Consider the following 20,439-nt stretch of genomic DNA (forward strand, 5'->3'; position numbering starts at 1 on the left):
TTTGGTAAACATCCAAGCTTCAAGTTCTTTTACCTGCTGCCAACAAATAAAGCACAAGTCGACGTGATTTTATTTTGATTGTAGATTATTCAAGTTTATTTTATGAGTCAGTTGTTTTTTATCATGTAAACTGGTGATGGGTAAAAGTTTTATTGTATGTACATGTATTATGTATACCTCCTTTTGAATATTCGTGTGTGATAGTTTCCTTTTTTGATGTGTGGAAGCCACATTGATCTACCCATTCCTCCAGATGTCTTTCTGGTGTAGTGATGTTCCTCTTCCTTTTAGGATGGGTATTTTTTAAGAATTCAAAAGACAATATCCATACAACCACCATGTTTTTGAATTGTTGTACAACAGTGCTTTTCCAAATGTTTTAATTTGGCATATATTGTTGAATTTTGTAACAGAGTTGTTATCAGTGGCAGCACTAAGGAAGAGAGAAGTTATTATTAAACAGTTGACAGTAAAGGTTGCTATTGACTGTTGAATTTCTTTGTCTTTGTTTTGTTGTTGCTATCAATTCAGTGAGCCTTTGCCCTTGTGCCTCATAGTAGTCATAGCCTGATCACTCTATCTTGTTAAACTACTGCTTGCACTTCCCTTCCATATCAACCCAAAGACTGAATGTGATACATTTTCAGCAGTTTTGTACCATTATATTCTTCTTTCCCCAATACAATGGAGTCCACTTATAACGAGTCCTGAAATAACGAGAAGTATACTGTAAAGACGCTTTTCTAAAACTCCGTTTTTTTTCCTTCTTTACCTTTGTAAATAAAATACTTCTATAGCGCAATCAAACAAACACGCGAGTCGGGTAAACCGGAATATTGCTGCTGCTGTTTGCAGCGCATAGGCCATTTAAACATATATGTAAAACCTCGCCAGTTGAGAAACTTGTTGGTGATCTAGCGAAAGAAAGAATGGGAGAGCCCACAACGAAGGCCGGAGCGAATGAGTGGGGAGGGTGTGGAATGCGCAGACAAGCAGATTGCGTCACGCGATAGGCCAGTGGGATCTAGCCTACCATGCCTCTCTCTTCTCCTATGCGGGGATGGAGAGGTCACAGTGCTGTGATGGATTGAGCGAATGTGTGATGTGTGCAAACAGACGGAACGCACCACAGGGTGTGGTGTGGTGGGGGACAACACAGCGGGCGAGTTAGCCTAGAGCCCTTTCTTTCTGATCACCAATGCCGAGCTGTCAACATCGTTAGCGCTAGAGAAAGAAACCTGATACGATTTTTGATCAAGTAAGACCTAGAGGTGATGTTCAACAAAATCATCAAGGGAGGACATAACAAAGAGAAATAAACAAAACACCAAAATCATAGATTAAGCTTAATTTCTTATTTACCTTGAAATTATTACTGGATCCTTTATAACGAGAGTCAACGAGGCACTTAGAGAGAAAAACAACATTTATTTCTTCTTCATACAGAGAACTTGAGCCATCACTTTTGTGATACTCTAGTCTTGTTCCTCTTACCACTATACCATATTACCAATGAAGTTTCCTTGAAATGGATGTTGATATTCTTTAATAGGAGTGTGGTCGATGGGATATTGGTCCAGTCAAAGGGAGAAAGACGTTTCGTACTTGAAAAAAGATTTAATGATTATCAGATCTTCACGTAGCTCCCAAAGCTCTGCTCTTTCAAAATGGCTTCTTGTTTTGCAATGCTTTTCCCTAATTCTGTTATGTACGGCTTGAGTTCAAAACCAATTTCAATTCAGTAGGTAATTTAAAATATATAATATATATATAAAAGTTTGATATAATGTTGGTTACTTATAGGACTGAGCCCACGAGGCACTGCTACTGGTAGGACTAAGCCCAGTGGGTAGAGAATCGTGAAAACGCCTTTTAAATTATAGTTCATGTTGAAGGACTCATAGTCATAAAGGGGCCACTAAGTTTAGAATTAGAATAATACGGGGTGCCTGCTACAGCTGGATCGGCCGATCGCCCGACTCGATCGTCTGAAACTGAAAACAAACACGTTTGTTTTTGAGGCGATCGAGTCGGGCGATCGGCCCAATCGGCCGATCCCATCCGTAGTGGGCACCCCGTATAAGAGTTCTTATCATATCTCACTTCCACTGCTAAACATTCTTGCACATGAAAAGTTCTCCACAAAAAGTGAGCACTCTTACTTTTGAACTTTAACAGCAGGCCTCCACTGCTCCCCCTGAGGCAAGGAGATACAATATAGTGTGTATATTATTCCCTCTCGACTTCGGTTCGAGGATCCTGTGTTGGAATCTCAGCAACTTCAGTTTAATAAGATTTTGAAGGAATAATTGGTGTAGATGAGTAGGGAATAGAATATGACTACTGTATTTTGTAAGTCTATGGACCTGTTAGTGAACCTGCTACCTACAACTCGCGTACGAAGACCCCAACATATCTGCTACTGGATTATCTACCTACTAAAGGTCCTCTCTTTACTTTTCTTTGCCCGATAGAATGGGCTAACATTAACAAGGCCACCTTAGCAGAGACTATGCCCACGATTTTGGAACTTCATGGTGACATTAATTAAAGATGGTTCCAGTAGGGAACGGAATAGAGGGTGCCATGCATCATTCCTCATGACTCACTGGAACAGAGGAAGATTAAAAAAGTAAACTCAGCTGCATCTCACATCCTCACTCACCACCACCATTATATCTAAAATAATAATTGCTTTCAGATGCTTGACATACATCTATTTACCGTGAATTTATATCTGTAACAGTTACATGTTACACTAATTATGTACATAATAGAAAATTGGACACTATCATACACACCCCCTATTTTTTTTTTTTTACAAATCTGACAGCGTCAATCTCATAGAAATGGTCTAGAGACGATCTCTCCCCCCCCCCCCCAAACCCCCCCCCCCCCCAACAAAAAACAACCTCAACTTACAAACAAACACAACAACAACAAACAACAAAAACAAAACAAAACGAATACAACAACCCCCCAAAAAACCGCAACAAAAAACAACAACACCAAACAGCAGGTCTCCAATACTCAACACTTGTCATTTACCCATTTTTTGGGTGTTGTTTGTATTTTGTATTGTTCGTCAACACACCTGAGCGAATGGGAAATTTCACGAAGAAATCAAACTGTGTCAGACTGTCAAAGACTGCTTGATTACTCGACTCGGAGAAAAGAGCACACAGCAGTCCAGTCAGTCGGCAGTCAGCAGCACACAACACACAACAACAGCAGCGAACGAGCCTTGTCTACTCTGTCAACCGACTTCATGTTCATGCTGCGATGAGACGAGGGTTCCTGTTGTTTGACAATTGAGCCTAAGGCCTACGTCGCTTTTTTCATCTCTTTACTATCCTCATGCCACAATGTTCTGCAAACTATGGAGACCAAGCATGGTGCACCCTTCCGCCACAACAGTGTTGAATGTGTTTTGGCGATGTTTGAATACGTCAAGGTCCAACTCCAACAAAAGTTTCGCGGAGCATGTTGAGGGAAAGACAATGCAGAAACTAATAAACAAGAAAGGGGCGAAAACCAAGTATGACTTTTATTATTTGATAATCCCCTCATTCCTTTTCTTGATTTGGTAAATTTTTACTTTCACTTCTGCGCCCTGATTTGTTGAGTTTTGAGGGTCAAACTGCCATTTTTGGCTGCAGCTGCAGAACACATGTAATGACTAAAACTAGATCTAGATCTAGATCTATCTAGGGTAAATCAATTGTTTAATTGTATTCAAGAAAATTTCAAAGCTTATGCAAAACATCAAATTATGGGTTAATATGGGGGGCATAACATAACTGAGTGGAGACCACCCCTGGCCACCTCGAGCAGGTAAATTTGGCTGAAGGTAGATAAAATAAGGTGGCCTCGGCCGCGTTGGACAGGTGACCGTTTTACACAGTTAACTCACTGACTATGGTTCCTGTCACATGTACGGGAACAGACTCCAGTGCTAGTTTTGCCACTTGTTTCGTTTCGTGCCGAGTTTGGCGGAAGTTTCATGGTAACTTTTTAAGTAATTGAAGGTGAAGACACGTCACCTCATCTGGGGTCGACCTGACCGGAACCCGCGCTATGTTTTTTTTCTACACAGCTGATAGTAATCCGACAGTCGCGTCGAAGTAACGGTCGCATGAACAAGAATCACATTATAATTTCGCTGTTTTTGATACTCCTGTTTGTTTTGCCAGTTCTAGTGACTCAGGATATTATGTGTCTGATAGTTAGGACCCTGGATATGTACCCAAACACGGCCCGAGTCGTAGTTTTAGGGCTAGATCTAGCACAAGTACTGGTGTTGTTGTTCGCGCGACGAAATCACAACTTCGTTCCCTACAACTGTCTCATGTAATTCAGTGTATGGGTCTGAATAAACGCACATATCAGCTTTTATATTTTCACCAAACACTCGCACATGGATACAAATCAAAACAGAACACTTTGAACTATTATTTTTGTTGTTGTTGTGAATTTCATTCTATCTGTCACGTCTCTGGAAATTTTTCGAAAAATTGAATTCATGCCAATTTTGAAACAATCATAAGAATTAAGATATTAGACCTAGACGACTTAAATTTTTTGCAATAGATTAAGTTTGAAAGTAACTTTACTGTGTCAAAAAATAATTACAATAGGGTAATTCTGAGAGTTGTGGTGGTGTTTTGAAATACCCCCAAAAATGCTAGTACTCAGCGTTAGTGACTGGTGAAAGGGGCCAGTAGTCAGTGAGTTGAATTATAAAGAAATATATAAGGCAAGAGGGGAAAATGTAAAGTCGTCGTTTGTACAGGTGGCTGTCATAGCAGGTTCAACTCTATTTCCAAAACTAATGATTTGTGATAGATATAATGTTGAACTTTATGTAAAATCGAAAAAAATGAACAAGAAAAATGCATTATAACACAATGGTGTCTACTTATCAGCAATAAAGCTATAACAGGAACTTGAGATAGTGTAAGGACATTTTCATATAAATAATCCCATTGTAACAGGAACCCTTGTTGCCATAATTTGTAAAAAACAGTGTGAACAATGAGAACCGTCTATAATTTCAGTGTGTGCCCTCATCTCTTGTTATATCTCATCTCAACACTTTCTCGGGCCAAAAATGCACTGTACCTAGTACAGAAGCTCAGTAATGTTTATACCCTCTCGCCAAGAACCATCTTTCTTAAGTCTTTTGATCGGGGGGTAAAAATCTTAATCACTGTGCATATTATAACAATACCACCCTTTGTTTGAGCATGGGCTCACTTGAAAGTTGATACCGCCTATTTTGTTACTTCACCGTGTAACAGCATCCACATCTCATGATTAGGGCTCATGTGTGAGAGTGTGTGTATTTGAAGTGGTTGGGTGGGTGGGCAATCAACCCCCCCCCCCCCCCCCTTAAAAAAAAATATTAAAAAATTCAGTTAGCAGCAATATCAGCAATCTCTGCCTAAAATCAACCAAAGGCTACTTCCCAAGGGGGTTGCTTCTTGGAGGACACCACTATACCTGAGCATGAGACAGGAGAGACAGCAAGACAATACTCTTGTTGTTTTTTTTACTCTGGTGGGTTTTTTTGTTACCGTAGTACTACATTACTTTCCTGGCATTCTTGATCCTGAACTGTTGTCAAGTTATGTGTGTTATTGGTTTAAAATTTCTGCACAAAGTTTTGCTCTTTATACAATACCCTGAAGTCCTGACTGAATTGATAGTGGAAGTGACTGGAGCAGGATCTCTTCAATTTAACAGTTTAATCAAATCATATAATTTACAAATGTATTGATGTATATAATTTGTACAAATTTTGAAAATAATACTAATACTTCATATCTGTAGTTCTAGAAGTATGTGTAGAAGTAGAGTTGTGTTCTGTTCTATAAAAATTTCTGATCAAAATGTACTTTATTGGACATCTTTTTCAGGAGAAAATGGTACCAGCCACACGTAGCAGAGGTAAGTTTAAAAAAAAGTTTTATGTGCCTTTTTGAGGGTTTACCTTGTTTGTAACTAGATAGTAATAGTAGTCTAGCCATCCTAACCCAGCTTTTGTAAGATTTGATTTAACAGAAATACCATACAGAAAATGAGGCCCTGTTTTCTCTCTTTAAAAAAAAAAGAAATAACCCCTGGACTAGAAACATGTTCATTTAAGCTTTGAACAACTTACAGCGCTGATTCTAATCATATTATTAGAATAAAATGTGGAAATGTCTTTGTAATGTTTGAAAATTGCCTTCCCTTCTTTGTAAAATAAAATTCTACCCCAATGAAGAAAAAATTTGGAAAACGTTTTGCTAGCTGGGTTGGTGATAAATAAAACTCTAGTAAAGCAGCAAGCCTTGTTCTGTAATTGTATTGTGGTTGCTACTCGGGATATCTCCCTTTGAGGAAGAAGGGGAAAAGGATGAGGGAAAGAACAGGCCTCAGGTAATTTTATGAACTTCTCTGGTCTGTCATGTTCGTGGTCGTAAAATGTAGTCAGGAGAATACAGTAGTTTGCTTAAACCAAAAACTGAAATAATGCCGAAATTTCTTCAGTTGAGCTGTGTTTTCAGTTTAAAGAGATATCTCAAACAGCCAACAATGACTGTCGAAAACATATAATTGGGAATGCCATGCTTTTTCTCTACCTCTTTCTTCAGTAACTACAATTTGAACTGCAGGCTGTACGCATTGTGCTTTGTCTTCGGCTTTGTCATCTTAGCTTATTATTAATCTGCCAAACAGCCTCACAGTACTGATGAAAAAGCGGAGAGTACTGCACGCTGTATATTTATTGCACTTTCACTCAAGACTAGAGAAGTGAGAGAGCCCAATGCTACGTGTTCAGGTGTAACACACATGAGCTAGCTTTACAAAGGCAGTAGTCCAGAACCAACTGATGGGAGTATGATAAATGTACATGCCCTATCCTTTCGTGGTTGTACACAATAAGTGACAGTGTGTAGGCCTATTGATATGTGTGATAAACGTAGACAAACAGTCCACTGGCAATGCCGGTCTCTGGCCCGCAATCAACTCATGTGCGTTCTCATGTCCATTTCTTCTGTTTTGTTATTTTGAAGTGTGTAAGACATGATAATTTGTGTTACTTGATGGTTGCTAGTTGTTAAGATTTAGATGACATAACCATTGGAGTGCTGTTCGGTTTTAAAATAGGAGCATTTTGGATAATCCGTAGTGCCCTTATAAAGACGAGGATTTTTGAAAATCAGTTTGCTGCGTTTTTGGATTAACTGTACATTGTTCGGTTTAAGTGGATTCCCCAAGAGCTTAGTTTAGTAGGAGGTGTTGAATGTGAATAAGTCTACTCAACATACTATGGTGTGGAGTAGTTAAATGGCAGTTTGTGAACTATACCAATCAGTTAAAATTTTTTATGTGTCTCTTTGAAGGTTTTTACAGTGTTTGTAACGAGACAGTAGTCGTAATGGTGTGCGCCACTTTCTATGAAATTTTCCCTTTTTTTTAGTCAATATTATTTTATTTTATTGTCATTGTTGCTATAGGCCTAAGTCTTGCACAAGTTTATTATAATAACCCCCCCCCCCCCCCCCCTCTATTTTCGTTTTTCTATTTCCAGTTTCTTTTGCCTTTTTTTGTCTTCATTGGTTCTTAAGCTCCTCCTATCATCAGGTTGTTGGTTTTTTTTACTGCTTGTTCTCAGCATTATTGCTTGTTTTGTTCCTTATAACCATTAGAGATGGGTACCTCTGGAGGTTCTACTTCTTTTCTTTGTCCATCTATTGTTCCTCTTTCCTTTACCCTGTTCTAAATGGCCTTTGTTACATCAATGTACTTCTCTTTACTCAAACAGCCGTTGGAACCTTTGGGGAAGAAAATGGCTTCTGTCAAGAAAGGAGAGAATGAAGCTCAGAGGACGAGAGCCCGGCAGTTGGGTCACGTGCTGTATGACAAGATCACACAAATCGTCAACACCGGGGAGTTGGCTCAAGAGCTCCAAGACAAACAAGTGCTTATTACATCGGCAAGTGTTCCTGTCTTACCATTTGTTCATCAGCTTTTGTAACCGTACAATATTATATATGTGTCGCGGCGTGGTGGAATCAGGCGCTCGTCAAGGGAAAATGGCCGTCAAAGTATGATGACTTCCAAAGCTTGAATGAGAGTCCTTGGAAACTGCAAATTTTAATTTGACAATGACAATGACAATCTTTATTCATCTCGCAGGGAGAAATTTGTCTTGGTCATTAACAATGGCAGTAGACGTTGCGAAAGTTAGACTTAAAGGTGCACTCGCGCAAACGCACAAGACAGGACTTTAGGCCAAGTAAATACAATATGTCTCATGTGCTGGGACAACCCCCTGTGTAAACACACTCTCTCTCTTTTTCTCTCTCTCTCTTCCTCCCTCTCTCTCTCTTTCTCTCTCTCTCTTTTTCATTTGTAGCACTGTGTGTTCAGTAACCTCACTGCACTAAAATCATTCTGATTGTGTTTTGAGAAAGGGAAAGAGAGGGAGAGAGATATTAATTATCTTGTGCTGTTTTCTTCCACAAGGCCTAACATGCCCTGATAAGTGCTCCTGTGTAATCTCCCCTGACATTTTGTAAGAGAGATGAACAGTAAAAGATCAAAGTCACATCAGTAAGGCTTCTTTACTGGCTAGCTATTTTGGTGGGTTAAAGACTGCTGGATTTTTAGACTTGCTTGATAGTATAAGATAAGAAAAGTATTCATTCAATTTTTAAGGAGAGAGAGCTTTTGCCTTTTTCTTTCTGAGGTTTTCGTTTGTGACTTCATCTGATGCTGTTCAAGGTTTACTACCCTGTACCTCTTTTATTTCCTCACCCAGGTGTATATTTTTATATACAGTCGACTCCATTTGTGTTGAACTTGCCTGAGTTGATATTTGGTTGAGTTTGATGTTTTTGTGGGGTCCAGCACCCCTTCTTCTTTACGTTTGTTAAAGTCAAGTAGTTTAGGTTCAACTTAAGAGACTCCCTACTGCAAGTATGCAATGGTTGTGTTAATATTTTTGTTGTTGCTTGTGTAGCGTCAGATGTTCCACAGCAGTCTTGGCACAAGTGAAACTTAACGTAAAAATACAGTTATGTAGAGCCAATCAAAAAGTAATAATGGGTCTATATATCTAGGTAAGGCTATTTTAAATAGCCTAAGCCTACCTAATGCTTTTGTGAAACAGTGAGGGGAATGCAAAAAAGCCGGTATGTATTTGACGCAGCGGCACAACAACCACACCTGTTGTTGTTTCCCCACCCCTCAAGCCGCAAGACCAAAGGGTACAGGGCACTGCAAGACAATGAGTAATACAGTAAAACCTTGGTATAACATACTCGGCTGAAAAGGTACTCTCAATTGCAGCTTAGTGCAACTTCTACTCTCTGAAATCTGGAATCCCAGTTCGAAATTTTACTCTTTAAAAGCTGTCTAAAGTGTGTCTGGGTAAAAACATTCTTTTTGCTGATAACGTTCACTTAACAAGTGATTTGAGTGATCTAAATTTGTTTATAATTATAATGGATATTGTACTTTGTTAGGATAAGAAAATGGCAAAAAATGATAGTTTTACAGTACTCAGGAATACAAGGTAGTCAGCTGCAGTGAGAGAGGTACATAATGTGTATTGTTTGTATTTTTGCCGTCTGTGGATGCTTGCAACCTTCACCCCCCCTCTCAATATTTGTTCTGAAGACTTTGCACCCATGACTGCTCACAACTTAAAAGTTGCACTAAATTTCCTCAGTAGAAAATAGGTCACTATCTTCCAACTGGGAACACAACACATCCCACTGAGTTCTTTCTTGAACCGGATCTGTAAGGGCTACCCCCCCCCCCCCCCCCCCCACCACTGTGTAACTGCATATATCGACTAGCCAAAGGGCTCAAATTCTGGTGGCCGCTAGATCAGAGAAATGAAATTTTAAAAATGAAAATGAACTGAAGAACGTGTGGTTCTTGCTATGGTTTCCTGTTTTCCATTCTGCAGGTAAAAATGAATCCAAATTTTGGAGGGATGAACGTTTACTGGGATGCAGACAGAACTGATGCTTTGGAAGTTGAGGAGCTGCTCTTTGCTAACAGCGGTAGACTCAGGTATGTATTTGCGAATGTGTTACTTTTCACATAATGCGAACCGTTACGCTTGATTGAAATTAGAGGCCACATTACAAGTTGTTGGCTACCTGTTCAGATGTAGGCTACTTAGCACAACATTTTGAAAATTTTGTTTAAATTGCAGTTTCTTAATTTGTGGTATGGGTTTTTTGTGCTCTAGGAATATTTTGTCGAAATTCAAATTCTGAGTATTGAAAAAAAGCAAGAAGTACATAATGTAGGTACTTTACTTTTTTCTTCCGCTTGTACCCTGGGGTGTCACGGGGAGACACAGGTGTCTGTCTGCAGCAAGTCGTGTGGCCTGGCCTGTAGGAGGGACATCCCATGATCTTTAAGGGTGTCTGCCACAGATTCACTCCATCGTCGCCTTGGTCTTCCTCTGGCTCTCCATCCAGAATATTTAATGTTGTATGCTCTCAGAGCTGGATGGTTTGAGGGCATCCGCGTGAGGTGTCCGAACCACTTGACCTTTTGTTTTTCAATGTGTGGTAGGACTGGTGTTGCTCCCACGGTGTCCCTTATGACTTCATTTTTAATTTTGTCTCTTCTTGTTTTGTTGACCGCTCTTCTTAAGCATTTCATCTCGCATGTGACCAGTTTCCTCTCTAGGGCTTTTTTAGAGTCCATGTCTGGCACATAATGTAGGCAGGGTTGGGTTGATTTAAATCAGTTGATTTTTTTGATTAAAATCAACTTGATTTTTAAAATAAAAATCAGTGATTTAAATCACTTTTTTTTAAAATAATTTTTATTCGGTTTTTACACATTTCAACATTCAGAATTCCTTTCCTTGGTTTCATAAAACAGATATAAGGTTCAGAAGACTAATATAATCATGCTTAAAAGTCTGATTTCCCCCCTTTCACTGTAAAATAATACAGTATTCAATTTACTTTTTTTTCCATAATTGAAACCAGAGCTGGGTTGATTTAAATCAGTTGATTTTTAAAAATGTTTAATCAATTTGATTTTAAAAATAAAAATCATTTTTCAAAAAAATGTATTCAGTTTTTACATATTTATACTTTCAGAATTCCTTTCCTTGGTTTTATTTTAAACGGATATAAGGTTTAGTAGACTATATAATCATGCTTAAAAGTCTGCTTTCCCCCCTGTCACTGTAAAATAATACAGTTCTCAATTTACTTTTTTTTCATAATTGAAAACCAGGGTTGGGTTGATTTAAATCCGGTCGATTTAAATCAGTTGATTTTTTAAAATTTAAATCAACTTGATTTTAAAAATAAAACTCAGTGATTTAAATCACTTTAAAAAAATGTTTTCTGTTTTTACATCTTTAAACATTCAGAATTCCTTTCCTGGGTTATAAAACAGATATAAGGTTTAGTAGACTAAAATTGCTTAAAAGTCTGCTTTCCCCCCCTGTCACTGTAAGTAGTAAAATAATACAGTATTCAATTTACTTTTTTTTCATAATTGAAATTAGCATTTTCTTTTTCTTTTTAGACAAACACAAGCGCGTGCTCACACACACACGGTAATAAAATTAAAATGCAAGTTTATCTATGCATAATTACCCCCCCCCCCCTTCCTTTTAGACTGACATTTTCTTCATTTTTTGTCTGTAGCCATAATTCACTGATAGCAGATTAAGGCTTTCTAAAATTGCAGTTGTTTAAATTAATCATTAAGTTAAAATAAAGACAATGCATTTTGCACTAAAAGAACATACTTTTAGCCACCAAAAATCCCAAACTGTGTCGACATTTAAAAAAAACACAAAAAAAACCTGATTTAAATTTTAAAAATCTGATTTAAATTTTAAAAATCGATTTTTTAAATTTTTAATTAAAAAAATCAAAAAAATCACCAACCCTGAATGTAGGTACAATTGCTAAAAGAATGAAAATGTTTTCTCCCTCCTGAAAAATTTTATTTTCTAGATTAAGTAAAATAACAGCTTGTCGACTAAGTACTTTCCCTTTCTTACTCGTATAATGGAATAAGATATTTACAATACATTTTAATTCATTTTGAACTTCTTGAGGCTGAGACAGTAAAGCAGTTGCACTCGAAACCAAACCATGAATTCATCTTTTGGACTTGGGACTTGCCTCGAAAGGGCTTGATTTTATATTATTATACATTGTGTAGGATGCGTTCAGGGTGCACAATCAGGTACTTGAACAATTATTTTTAGATTCCAATGACAATCAATGTTATGTCCATTTCAGTCAGCGATTTAGCTTTAGAAATGTATTTTGTTGATTCTGTTGACTGTTGAAGAGAAGTGTGGTGTGCCAGAAGCTTAGTGCTTTTGCTTTGCCTCTGACTCTGGGACTAGTTGGTTTTAGTTTGTTAGTTCTGAGTTTTACTGTGCTCGCAACTGCGTACGGTCATGTGACGAGCACGCGAAACACAAGTTGGTTGCATTCACAACAGTTAGAGCATGGCTTGGTTTTGGTCAATGATCAGATTAAAATGTTAAAATCTCAGTCTTAAAATGACAATTTGCATAATATTAAAATAATTATATTAACATTAACATTTTCGTGAAAATGCCGATGGCCTTCACAAAATCGAGAATTCTGTTGGGATCAATGACATGGAACAGATCTTGTAATTTTGTACATTTAAAATACTTTCCTCGAGTCTTTCCAACGTACAGACATTCTGTTAATACAGTATAATTCGCTTATATCAACATGCTTTGGGAAGTGGATTTGATGTCGATATATAAAAATGTCTGAAAATATATAAAGCCAAAGAGGAAAAAACAAGGGGAGTTCAGCGGTAAAAAGACAACTGTACTTCTGCAACGTGCGGTGAGAGAATGAATGTGATTGAGGACGTGAAGCTAAGATTACTAAGAATAGATCTCAAGGTCCTCTAAGGTGATGTAGGCTTACACAACTACACAGTACAATGAAACCAAAGATTTACGATCTTTGGTGAAACTAACAAGAGGCAAGGGGGGGGGGGGGATGTTGGAGTTACGGTACCAAAGTCCAAGCAACGCGAGGCGCAAGAGCGATCGGGAGTGGGGGTGGGGAGGTGATGCCCAGCGCCCGAGACACTCACGTCTGTGAGGCACTGTACTGTGTTGGAGACTACTACTGAGTACACTGTGTAGGCCCTACATGACCTACTAAAGCCTGGTGTGTCGATATAGGCTACTTGGCGGGTATGCGAACTTAATGAACTAATGCGTCGACCGTTAGTGTGGCTCCCCCCCCCCCCTATTTATGTTCAAGGGCTTCACCAAGTACCCAGGAAGCATATCGATGAAGCAGAGTGGGCCGAAAAAAAGTAAATATAAGAAAAATTGTTTAGTGAAGATATTGAAGGAAAAATTTCGTAATTGGAAAATATTTCAAATTTATGTTGATAAATTGGATGTCGATATAAGTGGATTATACTGTATGTGTCTAATAATGGTGAAATCTGAGTCGCATCTGACGCAGAAAGATTTCTCATCTCTCTGCAGGAGGTGGGTTATGTGTCAGGGAGGTGTGTCTGATATAATGCAATCGAGTAAAAGTGACTTCGTCTCTTCTGGAGAGGCCCGAAGGTTTTCATCATGGACCCAGTTTGGACATGATATTGTGTAGTTATTGTTTATTTATTTATTCCAATGTGTCTCCCACAGACTGGAGCACTTGGGTTGAGAGTGCTCAGTTTATGAAAGTTGAAATTTGTGCTGGTAGGAGGCTAAAGATGTTAATGACAAGTGTGTGAAGCAGTTTTGTTGTCCGTACTGTGGGTACTTTACGATAAGATTATTGGTTCCTCATTGGAAGAAATGTCCAGAATGTAAAATTTCGGCTGTCAAAATGTCGTCTATGTGTAGTCTTGTGATCTTTCCGGAACTGGTTCAGCATTTAAAACTGCTTCTCCTGAAGATTAAAACAGTTGTGTCAAATACAATTTGGAAATACTCTACTAACAAATGAATGACTTCTTTTTTCCTTTGTTTCCAGAAGTCTGCTGATATCCTACCACGTTCTAGGCCGTATACCGGCCATTACGTTTGTCAAGTCAAAGGGCAAAGGTAGCAGTGTCTCTCGTATCAATGAACTATTGGAGGTAGCGGACTATGGGCCTGATTACAAGCCAACCACTTGGTATAAAAGTGCAGAGTCAACAAACAGATTAACAAATAACAGTGTCTCTAAGACTGAGGATGGAAATGGAATCAAACCGAGTCTCAGTGAAAATCAAATTAATGTTCATGTGGCAAATCGTGAAGTTGCAGAAAATGTTGACAGTTCCAACATATCAACTCTTCGAGACAGCACTCTTGTTCGGGACTTGACTTGTGAATATTTCAGTGCAGAAGGTCTAGACTTTCACTGTAATGTTTACAGTTTGCCTCATGAGGATTTGATGAAGAAGGTGATGGCAAAGAAAAGCAAAAAACATTTGAATGATGAAGAAACTGTCATAAATTCTAAAGATTACTCAGAATATAGTGAGAAGCTCGCCAGTTTGGAGAGGATAAGAATGAGGTCCAAGGCTGGAAAAGAGTCGACAAAAGTGAAACAAAAACGTCTGGAAAGAGATGTACAGGACTTCCTGTCCATGACCACACCCAGGAGTGTAACTGACAATGATCACATTGATGATGACTTCGATGAACATGATGATGTGGGTGATGATAATAAAAATTTGTGAACAAGTAGCAAAACGTGTAAATGGTTCTTTGAATTTTAATAATAATATGCACATAATTAGTAGGCCTATTTACATTGTATTTATACACATCACATACGATACAGAAGTTTTCATTTATCCTTTCACTTGCACTCACACCCCCTTTCAAATGTTCAGGAAATACATATATTTCACTGAACACAGAAAATGTTCAGGAAAGTAGTCACAACATGGTACATACAAGACAAGAAGGCTCAATTTGGATACATTTATGCGGTAATTGGAGTTGTCTTTATCAGTACAGTGGAACTCGGATTCAACGAGGTCGCCGGGCCTGACCTAAAATCTCGTTGAATCCGAGTGTTCGTTATAGCAAACATGAGGTTTTGTGTAGATAATTACAGGCACTAAGCAAGTAATGTATAAAAGAGAAGTCACAAGTAGTGCCTGAAATTAGGTACCGCAGGCGGGCCGTTTTCAAGGCAGACAGCTACGGCTGGAGCCAGATTTGGACAACTTCATCCAACTATTACCTGGTTTTAATTTTGGTAAACACTAATAAAAATTATACCACTGTTTTCTGTGTCTTTCCTTCACCATGGTGAACGAGAAACTGATACTTATGATAGCATATTTAGTTCTTAATTGACTAAAGTTTAACACGAGAAAACTCGGCCGTCTTGCAATTTTGCGCGCTTAGATTTGGAGGGTACTTGTTTTAAATTTCGATTTCTCAGTCGTGAATCATCGAATTTTCTTGCGGTTTGAAACATAAAAATCTGGGATTTCAGGAGAATTTCCGGGGAATGTGTTTATGTTTTTATTCCGAGCGGAAAGCTTGAGTGGTACGATGTAAAGACGAAGAAAGCATTTTAAAATATGAAATTCGACACAAATCGGGCTATCCGTGCCATGGTCATATTCCTAGACATCTCTACCTTCAAGTTTATATGTGTTTAGAAAAGCCAACTACTTTCCAAGAAGTAGAAATATTACTTTTTCTGAAGTGGGGTAACAACCACTTTCGGGAGATCGTCATTCTGGCATTGCGGCTGTTCCATCGCCCATTTCCACCCCCTCTGACTTGACCCAACCAGCAGACGATTATAATGATGATTCAGTAAAAGAAACATTCGATAGATCTGTTTATGGCGTCAATTTATGTAAGTTTTATCATAATTTTCTTTTAGGATACTAAGGAATATCGTGTTTTGAAAAATAAGACTAATCGGCCACCACTTGCCGTGTGGTTGGATTGTTATTGTTTGGTGGGAATCACGCCAACCTACATTTTCCCCACCTCATAGTGAATTAATTGCGATTTATACAAATGTATCGCTTCGTGGTGGTATTTTTGCTGTCTTTTCAACTAAGAACACCTTATTTATTCTAAATGCATTGAAATCTAAGCATCTCTGGTCGACAAAGTGAAAGAATAAAGCCGCGAAGAGTTGAACTGGGAGTTCTATTTATAGTAACATGTCATCACACACTACTAAACACTCGGAAGGGGGTTACCGGGTGTTAGTGTTAATGTTCGTAGATCTATTGTTTGGCATTTAATTCGGTAACAAAAAAGGCTAGATCTACGTTCTTGATTGGTGGATATTCAATTATTGAATCAACCAGCCTTTTTACGTATTTTTAGACTTAGACTTAGATGTCACCTGATAGGCTAATTGGAGCACGATGATACATTGTATTTCCCCAGCCACTGGTTTCTTTCTCAGCTAAAATGATAAATAAATCTAGAACTAGATCTATATTATACAAGATGAACCACGGTAGAACAGTATGTTGATTTAATTCCAATTTTTAAACCCCCTGAGCAGAAATCTTTATTTTCTGAAGCAATATTGATGACTTTTTTCACATTATTGTCCATATCTGAATTTATGTTTGGATGGTTTTTTTTCTTTCTATAAACTAATTCATTGTATAGAGCCTGAAAAGAGCTTTCATTTGATATATATATATAATGCAACCTTGTAGCACAATTTGTTGATTTTATATGAATTTTTTTCCAGTCGGAGGACGTTATAATTTTCACTCAATAATGGCAGGTTTTTGGGCATTACGGCCATATTATGGAGTGTTATGAGAGGTTTTAGTAAACAATTTTCATTTGGCCCCGTAGAGCTTGCATTGAGCTTTAATTTGATGTATGATTTAGCCCTGTAGCTTAATTTGTTCACTTGTTGTGATGCTTTTTGCCCGAGGATGTACCAGAGTTCCCCTAATTTTTTTCCAAGAGGCGTTTTTTGCACCGAAGCCCACTTCAGAGGAGTCCAGAAAAGTTACTCATGGTCAGAGAGGTCTAAAAAAAATTCAGCTAAGTCTATGCATGTATTTGTAATGATTGTGTGATTTTCACTAATGAGGAGGCAGTTTTGACTAATTTGGAAGAGGTTAAAATAGGGTTCTGAGCTCTTAATGACAAATTTTGCCTTTTTTTTTTCAATTTTTGAAGGCCTATATCTTGGAAACCAGTCATTCTAACATGCTTTGATTTAGAGATATCAATATTTGGGTTGACAGCTCTGGGAAAAACAAAGTTTTCATTGATTTGATCATGCACTTTGTATTTTAGAACACCTCAAACATGGGTGAAAGTCGCAGTTGAAAATGTTTTGTTAAAAAATAAAACTTTGAAATATCATATCTCGATTATTTATTGATGGATTTTGATAATTCTTTTTTTAATGTTCTTGTTTCATAGTGTAGATTTGAACCCCTGAGGTTTAAATGTCAGTATTGTTCAAATAAATTTTCGCTTGTGGTACCCACTAAGAGTAAGACGCGTGTTTTCAATGGACAGTCCCAACTTTTGACACCTTTCCCAGAGGATGTTGATGTCAAACCTATAATTTTTTTCAAAATGCTTGTGGGCGATGACTTTCTCAATACTTGTGCTGGTGAAACAAATGACTGCCCACCATAAAATGATGGCGTCGGACGAGGGAGAAAATAAATATCTAGAGTCGTGAAGCGATGTGACAGTCGCTGAAATGAAGCTGTTTCTTGCAGGTAGATCTAACTGATCTAATTTATAAATTTGTAGACCTAGATCTAATAAAAGTGTAGATCTATCTAGATCTAGAGTCTTTCAGGGGTCCCACTGTATACTAGAGTAGAAATTGCGCTCATGGTGTGTCGAAATAGGGAGGGTTGCATAATATGCAACATATTATGTTCTTTGTTTTTAGCCATTAGGTCTAGATATTATTTCAAATGTAAATCTGCTGGGACCTTCAAAAGACATAGATTCTAGATCTAGATCTAAATGTGCTTTTCTTTTCTGCAGTGCTGCTGAATATGGGCCTTGTCCCAAAGACTAATTTGAAAGACTGCTGGGTAAAAGGCGGTTCCACTAGAACACCGTGGTTTTCAAAGACAATGAGTTGGGACAGATTTCAACACATTCTTTGGAATTTCCATCTTACAAACGGAAATGGACCAAGATCCGGAAAAACCTAAAGACAAACTTTTCAAGGTTAGGCCGCTCATCGACATGTGCCTGAAGAAATTTCCCAGTGCCCGTTCAAAGGCCGTCTCGTATTCAAAGTGTACAACCCTGCGAAACCGCACTCATTTGGCATAAAGTTGTACACTTTGTGCAAATCGTCAACAGGTTATTGCCAGTACTTTGACATATACCATGTACAACCTTCCCCTCTGTACCCAGCTGCGTGCACTACAGGCGTCTCTGACACTGTTGGGGCCACAGAGACGATCGTCGTTTGGTCTTGCGAAGGCAAATTGTCTCCTCAAGGGACACCATGTTTATTTACATGGACAATTTCTACACGTCGCCTGCTCTTTTTGAGCATCTCTCCAGCACCTGCTCGACACATATGCGCGTGGAACTGTCCGTTCCAACAGAAGAGGCCTTCCGTCCGCATTTTCGTCTAATCAGAAGTTGAAGGAACTTCAAACCGTCACTCACCAAAAAGGGCCAATGATCGCCATAAAATTTCAGCATAAGCAAACTGTGCATATGGTGTCAACGATACATGGGGTGACAGGGCAGGTGATTTATAAAATAAGGCGACCTACAGTCATGAAACCCCCTTGTGTTGTGGATTACTGTAGCAAGATGGGTGGTGTTGACTTGATGGATCAAGTTACACAATATTACGAGATTTACCGAAGATCATTCAAACGGTGGAGGAAACTAGCGTTCTATTTGATAGATCTATGTATGGTCAATGCCTTTCAGCTGTATCTCAAATTTTCTCATGATAGAAAAAAGCTGTCTCACTCAGAATTCAGGAAGTCCGTCATCAGTGCTTTGGTTGTGGAAGGTCAGTCAACCAAAAAGCCTGCAAGTCAGGGTGGATCACGTTGCCAAACTACCGATGAAGCTCAACAACCATGGCTAACCGAGCGACACTTTAGTAAGTACATTCCTGCAGTTCCAGGATCAAAATGGAAGCATGCAGCCAGGGACTGCATTGTGTGTAATGTGCCTCCAACTGCACGAGAAAAATTCAAGCGTATCCAGACAAGCCACTGGTGCGAGGAATGTGGTGTCGCCTTGTGCTACCCAGAGTGTTTCATCCTCTACCACACAGCAGGAGTATAAACAAGAGGCAAGGAGGAAGGAGTTTGGGGCATACAAGAAGCAGAGGGTCCAGTAAACATATGGATAGCAGCATGTAAAAAGCTGCAGCAACAGGATGAGTGGGGTTAGTGATTTACATTGTGCACATTACTGTACATACTTTCCGTTTCTTATCTGTTCCATAATATTACTCAACTTTCTTATTTATTCATTACAAACCCAGAAAATTGTTATGTTGTTTGTTTTACTAACTCTTGACGCTTAGCTGTGGACAACATTGTCAGCATTTATAGTATGAAGTCATTTTGAAATATGTATGACAGCCCAGAAATACCTCAAATTTTACAGTCATGATTACATAATGATGAAACTATGCACACTTCACAAAATTTATTTTTTTGCATTTGCCGCAGGATCAATCTTTATTCATTTCTGAACAAAAAACTCTCTACATGTTATTGTCTGAGATCAATAGTTTTTATTCAGCTTGCAATATTCCAACATACCCTAAATTCATGAGAAAGTAAAATTTCAAGCCAGTCCTCAGGGGGAAATAACCAGTTTTCTGTATAGGACTTTAAGGGTTAAAGTAAGTTAAAGCACCATAGGAGAAAGAGCGTCCAGGACTACAAATGCATCTCAAACGTTGGCACAATGACGAAAAAGTAACTTGCCATTGTTTTCAAGGAAGCATAGATCAAGTCTCACCCACATTGCAGAGAAAATGGCCCATGTGTTTGAAGCAGCTGGTCTCTCCCCGAGGAACCCTGTGAGACCTGACTACGCGAAATGCCAGGCTAGTGGGGTCTACAAGGTATCTCCAGCTGCCCCTAGCTCATCACCATCTCCCTCTGCAGTTGAGCTCTCACCCTTCAGAGATGCAGAGAAAGAGAAAAAGAATGGAAAGAGAGGCTAACAAAGAGAAAATGGAAAAGGAAAGAGGGGCGAAAAGGAAGGCTAATGCCAATAAAAACAAAACAAAAGGGAAAGGCTTTGAAGAAAGAGGAAGACAGGTTGTGGTGAATGAAGGGGAAAGTGTTGAGAGTGACTGATGCAATGGACTACTAGTACATGGACAGTTCGGATGAAGAATGTATGGAAGCTCTTGAGCATATGTTGTCTAGGTATGATGAGAGTCGAGTGTTTTGAATGTGGGAATGACAGGA

General features: G+C 38.6%; 1 protein-coding gene across 1 annotated transcript; it reads left to right on the forward strand.

Annotated features, from left to right (window-relative positions):
- Positions 1-3,169: 3,169 nt before the first annotated feature.
- Positions 3,170-14,743, forward strand: LOC101858541. Its single transcript, XM_005091262.3, has 5 exons — positions 3,170-3,538; positions 5,919-5,949; positions 7,814-7,984; positions 9,968-10,074; positions 14,037-14,743. Exons 1-5 carry the CDS (start codon positions 3,366-3,368, stop codon positions 14,728-14,730), a joined length of 1,176 nt encoding a protein of 391 aa, XP_005091319.1. The 5' UTR covers positions 3,170-3,365; the 3' UTR covers positions 14,731-14,743.
- Positions 14,744-20,439: the final 5,696 nt, after the last annotated feature.

This window comes from Aplysia californica, unplaced genomic scaffold (genome assembly GCF_000002075.1).
Source record: "Aplysia californica isolate F4 #8 unplaced genomic scaffold, AplCal3.0 scaffold00027, whole genome shotgun sequence".
Taxonomy (NCBI): Eukaryota; Metazoa; Mollusca; class Gastropoda; order Aplysiida; family Aplysiidae; genus Aplysia; species Aplysia californica.

Bases quoted from the DNA above. Each gene is read 5' to 3' on its own strand.
- LOC101858541 (XM_005091262.3), top strand. From the start codon at position 3,366: ATGTTCTGCAAACTATGGAGACCAAGCATGGTGCACCCTTCCGCCACA. The intron at 5,950-7,813 runs GTAAGTTTAAAA...TTACTCAAACAG, and splicing joins ACCAGCCACACGTAGCAGAG to CCGTTGGAACCTTTGGGGAA. The intron at 7,985-9,967 runs GCAAGTGTTCCT...TCCATTCTGCAG, and splicing joins AACAAGTGCTTATTACATCG to GTAAAAATGAATCCAAATTT.